Raw genomic sequence first — 10,013 nt, 5'->3', positions numbered from 1 at the left:
TTTCAGAGAAGCCAAACTGGAAAAAAAATCAATCCACTCAAATAATGTGTGAAAAAGGCTATCTTATAATTTTACAAGGAAGCATCTACCAATGAGATTTTTTCTTTTGAATGAGTGGAAAAGTCAAAGGTGGTTTTGGATTATGGGGTAATTACATTTGATGAATGTGTCCACTAAGGTGGCCAGCAGTGAAAGTTAATAAAACTAATATTAATTGAGTTAGAGCTTAGCTGTCCATGATATATTGAGCTGATTCACACCTCTGGGGTGATTGTATCATGTTTTCTGTGCACTAAAATGCCCTGCTCTGCTCTAGAATTGGTTTCCATTTTGAAATTTTTCATCACAGCAGCAAGGACTGCAAACATATAAATTAAATAAAGTTGAGATAGAGTTCTGCTGAAGGAGTGTATTAAACAGGAGAGAATTCAGCATTCAGAGACAATGCCATGAATACTCAGTTGCTTTTGCTGTCTGAATTGGCACATGTGAGCACACGTGCTGTAGAGAACTCTTACAGCTTATTTTACGTTACGGCGAGGATACATCACATAAGAATGTTTCATCAGCTGAATCGGGTAAATATTTTGTGGCCATAAGGAAATCAGTCATCACAGACTACTTGTTCTTCTGTCTGAACTGGATATGACACCACTGCTGTGCTCTCATGCCAGTAGGAATACTTTTGTAACCTATTTTGAGGTATCAGCCTTCACTGCCTAAGGCTATTAGACCCTACCACTATGCCTTTTGTCATGTCATGAGTCCCATGGACACTATGACATCACCTATTGCCCTGTCCCATGTTTCTCACTGTGTCCTTCTATTTTGTTAAATCTGCTAGTTCCTCTCTTTGTTCAAAACATACCAAGATTTAACTTCTGGTTGATGTTGTGATCCTCTTTTCCTTATTTCCTTGTTTTCCCATGTCAGCTACGTCAGTCTTTATCCCGCTTGTTCTTTCCTCTCACATGGATATGCATTTCCTGGTTTTATGCCATCTATGTATCCAGAGCTTCCTGTGTTTCTCCATTAGAGTTCGGTCTACTCCATGCTCAAGTCTTTAAAATTCTTTCTGATCATTATTCTTATTAACAACTTGCTACAAAGTAGTAACCACATTAAGCAAGTAATATGAATATTTTTTTTTCATACGTATTTGTTAAAATTGATGTATATTTCTGCGTCCTCCTTAATTCTGCTCCATGTGTTTCTTTGTCTGCCTTCAGACAGTTCCCTGGGAAAGATGTCCTGACTGCTCTATCTTTAGTAAGAGTTGGTACAGCATAGGATTAAGTAGGACTAAATAACTATATCTATGCATGCTTTCCATTTTCTGTTGGGACAAAGGGCTTTTGTCAGTGACAGTAAAACTAAAGGACTATTGAAGAAACCTTTGGTTTATCTTTTTATCAGTCCTTCAAATGTGTGCATTAAGAAATCAATAAATAAAGGACACCCAGTCTTCCTAGCTGAAGGAAAAAAGCTAGGACTGACATCAGAGAGGCATCCATATCATGCCAGGTTACCAATAATTTTAAGTAATGTTTAACCTCAAAGCTAGTAAGCTTCAATAGTCACCAATAATCAGCTGCCTTCTCACTCTGTGCAGTGGAACTTTTAAGTATTTTTAAAGTTTCTCATCTGACATATCACTGAATTCTTGTCAGGATTTAATATTTTTGTTTATTTGGTTGGTTTGGTTTGTTTTCCTTAATTTATGAGTGTTATACAGCTGTACTAGCATTACTGATTGAGCAAACCAAACAGTTGTGAATGAATGGGTATTTACCGAATACATTTTTAGGGCCAAATTTGTATTCCATTGAAACCTCTGGAAAATATTCCTTTGTCTTAAATGGGGTTAAGATACAGTTCTCAGAGCTGCAGACATTTATTTTCTTCCCTCTCTCTCTCCTTTCTTTCTCTCCTGTTTTTTTTTTTTTTTTTTAGTAATTTTGTCAAAGTTGGGTAAGCCCTTAAAAACTAAAATTACACAAAATAAAATCTGAGAAAATTAGATGAGAATATTTTTGCCTGCCAGAATTTAAACCATATTTTTTTGTGCTCCTCCTACACAGATTGATGGCAGCACACAGTATTCCACAGTTGGAACAGAATATAGTTCTCTTTCTGTAGCAATAGCCACATCATTTACTTTCTGTCCTTCATAGATTTTTTTTTTTCAAATATATTCTGTTTAAAAAGGCACTTATAATTTAAACTATGTGGTGCTATTTGGATTTTCAAATACTTAATTTATTTCTGTTTTTAACATAGAACTCAGAGCACCACTGCTTTAAAACTCAGCATCTTCAAAAATAGGTTACTTTTATTGATACATGTTTTTCAAGGTTGCTAGACTTTTTCTTTCTTTTTTTCTTTTTTCTTTTTTTTTCCCTTCTGCAACAAAAGTGGTTATATAACCACAGAAATTTTCTTTGTAAGGATTTACCGTATTTTGATATGACTTTATTCTACTGTCAAAAGAAAGATTGAGGCATGGTAAGTGCTGACTTGTTTATATACTGCCACTGTACTATTACGAACAGTCATGCAAGAATGCTTATTACATGTGCTTAAGTATGCCTAACAAATCTGGGCTAGATTCTGTCACCTTTGAGCTGGGTAAGTAACACTTTACCCAATTCAATAACTCATTTTGAATAAGTTCCCACTTTCCACAGGAATGACAGAATATAGCCCTCAGGATTTATCATTTGTTGTATATTCCATTCTTGTATATATCTGTATGAACTAAATGGACCATGATATGGTTAGAAAAATAACTGGAAACTCAGAATGAAACAAAGAAACAAACCAACCAACAACAACAGAAAGAAAGATAAATTAACAGGAATAAAGTCCCTTAGGCATCTGCCCAAGAACTAACACAACACAATCAGAAATTCAGAACATTTATTGCAAGAGCTGAATAACTAAATAACGTTGAGCTGGCAAAGCAGTAACAAGGATAACTGGTTAGATATTTATTCTGTCAAAGTCATCAAACACCCCTCACAAACTGACATAAGTACTGCAATAAGCAATGCACCCCTAACCCATTTTTATGCCTTTTATACTGTGGAGGGGAAAAAAAAAAAAAAAAAAAAAAAAGTGAGCTGCTATATACAAAAGAATAAAGAAGAAAAAAAAAAAAGCTTGTGTTTTTGGTAAGAATAAAATCACTTTCAGATTAGCTAAATTTGTTACTTTAAGACTGATGTTTCACTGTGGCGTAAGTAACTTTTGCTTTTTTCTGTAAGGACTTTTTTTTTGCTTTTTTTTTTTTTTGCATGCTATTTATTTGTGTAAATCATCTGTCATGCCTTAACAAAAACCATCTAAAAATGTTTGGATTTGGATTTGCTTTGCGTGCAACTTCGATCTTATTAACATTAGTAGTCACTCTGCTGGTTTGACTGAGGTGACATGATACTGGTACCTGCCAGGCATTGACCAACTATGATAACAAACAGTTAAACAGCAATAATTAGAGATTTAACCCTTTATTTCCCCCAACTAGCCTACCAGGAGAATGCTCGGCTACATCATGAAGGCACAACACATTAAATATTCTGTGGCTATGGTCTAAAAACACTTGTGTTACTACAACATTAACGCAGATGAAGATCAACACAAATGCTGCTGTTTCAGCAATACAAACTGTCTTAGGTATAGACACACACCTGCCCAATTGGAAAAACATGATTATTATATTTTGCTCCTGTAGAATCTCCTCCATGTATTCCAGCTGAGATCAATGTCAGCTACCACTCATTAAATGACAGACTGCAGCTAATTTGATCAAGGATTCCAAACAAACAGCTTTCCCTTTCACTCACCACCACAAATTTAAATATTTTTCTTTTGTTTTACAGTTTCCCTATTTTATGAAACACAATGGAAGTTTAAAAAAAAAATCCTAAACTTTTAAGCCCTTACACAAGTCCTTTCATTTCCTAATATTAAAAAAAATAAATAAAAAGGAAATAAAAAGAAGAAATTCTACCTGAATGCTGGCATCATTTGCTATTATGTAGAAATACAAGTCTTTTTTTTTTCCTTTCTACAACCAATCTTCCCTCCCACCCCATCACTCCTTTTTTCACTTTTAACACAAGTGTTTTGATTTCCTTGGAACATTGTGTGTCAGACAGACTACTAACACAGAAACACCATCACTAAAAATAAAAGCAAAACAACAGGAAGCAAATGAAGGAAAGTAAAAAGCAACTGTGAAGCACAGAAATATGCTACAGTATCTTTTCAAGTGAATGTTATAAGTACACAAAAATTGTAAGTAATAATTGTTTCTATTTACAAGTATTTGAACACTGATCGACTTATAAGTGTCCACTAACATTGTTAATAGCACAATAGGTTTAATGTTTACAGTTTCAGTTGTTTTGTTTGCAAAATGTGATCTCAAGTACAACAGTCCCAGCATAGATCAATGACAACAAAAGCACAATTTTCTAACTGGATATGCTTTTCAATCATTGCAATCCACCGAACTTTCTCGCTCTCTCACTCTCCAAATGCATCTTCTGTTGTTCATAGCAGCAGTCCAGGGTCAAAAAACAAACAAACAAAAAAAGTATATTTGCAAACTGGAGAGATCTCTGCAGATTTTAATCATGTCTATTTAACAAAACCCCACAACTAGTAGAAACACTTTTTCATGTTGCAGGACATCATACCTTCCACGGTGCTAACATAAAGATATGCATATCTCTGCTAGGTGAAGCATAGTTCTAGAGGTCTACTCAGTACATAAAGCTCTGACACACACACAGTATTAGCAAGTCTAAGTAGGCTAAAGTCATTGGTCCAAAGTAACCGTTTCTTATAGCTGGTGCTCCTTTGGACTCTCAACAGCTCCTGAGGCCTGTTTATAAGACTTCAAGTTGGCCAGAGGAATGTCAGTCATGTGGTTGCCAGTGTTGAAATGGCCCTCACTGGAACCATACTGCTTTCGGTCACTGAACTGGTTTCTGTTGCTATCTTCTTTCCAGGTCCTGGTCAATGTGTGTCCATTAACTAGTTTGTCCTTCTTAACCCATTCTTTCTGAGGTGCAAAGGTGGAGAGAGGTGACTTTGGCTGTTGGTATGGGCCCAAGCTGGGAGGCATCCAACAGTTGTCTGAGTGACCCAAAACCAGGCATTCTTGAGTACACATCTCTGTAGCTTCAGCTAATCCTCGTGGCCCAAGAGGCCCATCTGTAGAAGGAAAACAAACAAAAAGAAGAAAGAGGGAGGGAAACAAAAAAAAAAGACATAGTATTAGATCATGATATTTGGCATTAAATTTGTACATATGCCTCATGAGAAAATTAACAATGACTCTGCAACAAAATATTATGGTGATAAATCCTAGATACATTCTTATTCTGTTAGGGATTGGTTGCTTTGTAGGGCACATACTTTCTGTATATGCTACCTTTGTAGTTCTCCAAAGCAGAAATACAGTTCAATTAGCCCTAAGTTATCAGTCGCAGATCCTACAATGAATAAACTCAATTCCTGTTTTCAGTCACACTAAGAAAATAGATCTAGGTAGGTGAAAATGTCAGAGGAAGTAAACATACCCTTGCAGAATTAATGCTGCTTGTAAAGGCCTACAGTTTGGATGTATTCTTTTCTGTTTTCAAGTCACTTTACTGCTGCAGAACCTCGGTGAACTAATAGCCCATCGCAAACTGAGAAACATTTATACTATCCAAAAATGAGCTTGCTCAAAGGAATGCTCTGTGTGCAAGACCATTCTAATGTCTGCTATTTTACAGACTAGGGTTGGTGCATAGTTCTGGACATCTACCCATAAATCTCTGTAGCACACTCCCAACAAGTAAGAGAGAAGTTAAACTTTGCTGGATTTAGTATGAAACCATGAGACACTTCAGAACATTGCAACCAGAAAGAGAATAAAATCTGTAATTCTTCTGAGCTTTAAACACATCTCAACTGCTATTCAACCATAAAAATCAAGGAGTAAATAAAAAAAAAAGGTGGCTCATGTATATCTTGCGCTTGATAAAGAACTGTTCTCATAATTCTTTGTAAGTCAGGGATAAGAGACCACAGGAGACAGAAACAAAGTCTGCTGAAGTACTATGCATATTAAATATCCATACAATTTTTCACACACTACTGAGGACACAGCTGGCCAGCTGCAGGCATCGTGCAATCAAGCAGACAGGTCACCCATGTCTTCAGCAGCACCAAAGTCCTTACCGCATTTCTAAAGAGCTGAATTTGCTCATCTGATCAGAATGGATGTATGAGGAAGGGCAAGCCAGGAAAAAGGCAGAGAAAATCATTTTGTGTGTCTTTGTTACGTATTTTTCAATATCTGAGATATGCTTTGTCATGATCCTTTGCTAACTGTATTGTAATTTTGAGCAAGAATTTTGAGATACCTTTGCTTGACTTCAGAGTAAATCAACTGGCTAGTGCTGTAGACACTGGGAGATTTAAGGAGACATTTTTCCTTGATTAAACAGCCCAGTGACAGGAAGGAAATTATAGATTGATTTTTGAGAAAGAACTTTAGCAAGTAGGCATGAATAGTGAAGTTATGAAGCATCTTAAAAAGCAGTACTAATCAGAAGAAAAATGTCAGTAACGTATCAGCCAAAAAAAGTGTATCTTTATAATAATATAATTGAGACTCAAAATTGTGAGGACAATCTAACAAAGATTTCTTTGTTACGATGCCAAAGAATATTTCATTCTCTTGTTCTCCATGCATATACAATAAATTACCTTTATTAACAGATCTTTTTCTGAATACTGAAATTATCCCAATTAATTTTATGGAAGTTGCTATTCTTTACCAGGTTGGTGGTTTGTTGTTTTTTTTTGTTTGTTTGTTTGGTTGGTTGGTTGGTTTTTAACTGATGTAATAACTTATGGTAGTAAATTCCACACATTAACAACCCACTGCTTTTACACACACACATAGAAAATGCAATCAGGTATATATCTAGATGTTAAAATGTAATTAGTTAATCTTCTTATCTCCGAATAGTTCCTCTTTTCTTAATATCTGTAGAATATACAGTATGCTGTTGATGTGACAGACTATAATAAACCATAATAAAAGTTGTTTCTGTATTTCCTGGATAAGAAAGTATCCTATTGCTGACAACCAGACCATGGAAAATGTATAGGATCAATGCTACTTTCCATTTAGGTCAATACAAGATGAAATAATTAAGCCAGAATGTTTGAGGAAAAAAAAAAAAAAAAAAAAGAAAAAGCAACTGTATAGTAGGAGTTTAGCAGAGATTTCTATGAGTACCAAGAACCTTTATTCTAAAATGAGAACTGTGATAATTCCCTGGAAGAGAGGGATTCTTTTTTCTATCAAGCTCTTCTTTGAATCCTCTAGTATGAAGTTATAATCAAACTGAGGCAGGTACTTAGTACAAAAAAAAAAAAAGCAATAATAAGTAAAGCAAGTACTCACGATGTATTGCTAACATTTCCAAAGGTTAATATATAGGTTAAAAGCTGATTATCTTTTTCCCCCTGACAACAGAAATTTAATTTTAATGAGTTTTTTTCCCATTTTCAGAGGAACAAAGCGAGAAGTGGCAGAACTATTTTCAACCTGCCTACTCTCACAGTACAATACTATCTTGCTGACCATACAGGGGAGGTTTGGCAGGGCTTAAAACTTTCAAAACACAAAGAGAACCCTTCACCACAGAATGACGCATTTCAATAAATACAGTGCACGCACTCTGTGCTTCCAACCTACAGTGGAATACAAGGTTAACAGGAGAGCCTTCAGTGCTATAGTTCTGAAGGGGATAAGTTACCTTTCCTGTTTAGTTAAATAAATTTCAAGAGATAAGACATTTATGTCCATTTAAAATTTAAATGCGTAATAAGCTGTTTTTACTTAGAACGTGTGTGACCCTATAAGCTACATGTCAAACTCTCTGGAAGATCTACTTCATGCCTTTTGCTTTCTTTGGTAACAATTCTAGGCAGTTAACGCTGTTAAACTGAGAATGGATTTTAAACATCTGTTGCTTTAGCCATCTTTAAGTTCATAAACTTTCTGAAGAACACTGGAATATTTAGATATCTGTTACTGTGAGCAAGGGACTAGAATGGGGTAAAAAAGCTGAGATGATCGTCTGTCCAGGAGGAGCAGCTCCTTTGTTTTTTTCTGGTTTAACAAAATACCACTGTCCCACTTAGACTTCAAAAATTAATTATTGCGTGTAGGTCTTCCTCCAGTCAACCTTCCCTATGCGGAGATTTCAACCAAAGGGAAGACCAAGGCAGCCTCTGCAGTGGGCCAATATCAAGTTTTGTATAGATGTAGGCCCATTGTGGACAGAGTGAGGCCCTCTCCTTTTTGGAGATGACTGGGAATCCCAAGGGAACACCTGTAGAACACTTTTAGCTGTATAACCTTTCAAATAGCTGTGAGATATGGCATAAGTCTGCACACACCTCTACATATGCCTGTATGTAAAAAACTATGAATAAAATACATATCCAGAATTGAGAACTGGTTCAGACTCCTGCGCAAGTTAATTTGCATATTTTCCAGTACTGCGACTCATGCTTTCCAATCTGTGAAATACAGGGAATATTCACTCACCTTAATAAAATATTGTGAGGTTTAAGTTTGCAAAATGACTTGAAAGCTTCATCTAATATATAGTTAACAATTATTATTTTAATAATTTTTGGTTTAAACCATCACAAGTAAAAAAGAAATCCACAAACTATTTATTTTAGAAATGCAGATTGTTAAAATAGTATATTTTGCTGTTGAGTTACTACAAGGAATGATCATGCTTATTGATTCAGGAAAAAGGCAGCTTCATTCATAATGTGTGTGGTGCCTGTCACACCTGATCTCCAGTTAAGACTCTTAGATACAAGCATAATGTTTTTGTAAATATTATTGTTAATAATGGTGATGATCATGATTTAGAGGACTCTATAAAAGTCCTACTGTGAGACATAGGATAAAGATGAAAAATAGATTTAGGAAAAAAGGACCTCACCTGCAACAACAAAAAATAATCTTTCAACAATATCGTTTTTTTCAGCTTCTGTTTTGTGTAATTATGTTCTCAAGTATAGACAGTTTATTCTTTTATAAGACCACTTTTTATTCAGGTTGCTATTCAGAAGCATACAGTGAAATGATCATAAGTAGTATGATGGGAGAAAGATCTTCTGGGGGTAGCTTGCACTGAAGAGTTGGCTGCTTTGTATTGAGAAAGCATAATGTTGCCTTAATGGTAATTATCATGCTCCTCCACCACTGCTGAACAATAGCTTTCACCCAATTTTCTAAAGTTGTTTCATTACCACATACAATGACGCCACTTAAAAACCTGTTCCTGCTGCTTTAATTTTATAATTGCATTAATTTGTTTCCTTTCTCTTCATAAAAATGTCATTGAAATTTCTATATCAAGTTTTTCCACACTGAAGTACTTTATTGATATGTGGTGTTTTTTGATTTTTGTTTTTTTTTTTCCCAAAGTATTTGTTCTCTGAACAAACCGTAATACATGAGGCTGGTTATCAGTCTTGGCTGCTTGAATATATAATGACACAAGTGCTGATAAAACTGTACAAGCCATCTGTCTCTGGAGTTAAATGTTTTGAAAGCAAACACAAAAGTGCATAACAAACACTCCCTTAAATTGTCTTTGTAAATATTTATATCAGATCTTACCCAAAAATGCTCTTTTGTTGTTATTTTATTCTGTTAATAGCTGTCAAGCAGATGCATGACTTGCCTACTCAAAAGCAGACAGGTGTAAGGAGGAAAATAATATATGCCACTCCAGAGCCGGTCATACCCTAATGCTGGAATTTTGGTATGGTCTTTCATCTCCTTTTATTATACCCAGAAGCTAAACTGTTATTTCATTGATTAACTTACTGCTGCAATTAACCACTAGCTTCTGGTGTGTTGACCAGCTGCTTTTCAACCTGCTTCTTTAAAACTCTCCTGCTTAAAGCCA

At 35.3% G+C, this 10,013-nt stretch overlaps 1 protein-coding gene across 1 annotated transcript in view; it reads right to left on the bottom strand.

The window, feature by feature from the left end:
- Positions 1-4,849: 4,849 nt before the first annotated feature.
- The window catches only part of PCDH9 (protocadherin 9), a 697,290-nt gene continuing 692,126 nt past the window's right edge, over positions 4,850-10,013 (bottom strand). Inside the window, exon 9 of the mRNA XM_009895475.1 lies at positions 4,850-5,223. Within this exon, the coding sequence (XP_009893777.1) occupies positions 4,850-5,223 (374 nt within the window). The remainder of the gene's footprint in view (positions 5,224-10,013) is intronic.

This window comes from Charadrius vociferus, unplaced genomic scaffold (assembly GCF_000708025.1).
Source record: "Charadrius vociferus isolate BGI_N301 unplaced genomic scaffold, ASM70802v2 scaffold221, whole genome shotgun sequence".
NCBI classification, from domain to species: Eukaryota; Metazoa; Chordata; class Aves; order Charadriiformes; family Charadriidae; genus Charadrius; species Charadrius vociferus.
Note: the sequence above shows the minus strand (reverse complement) of the source record. Positions and strands in the feature narration are given on the sequence as shown.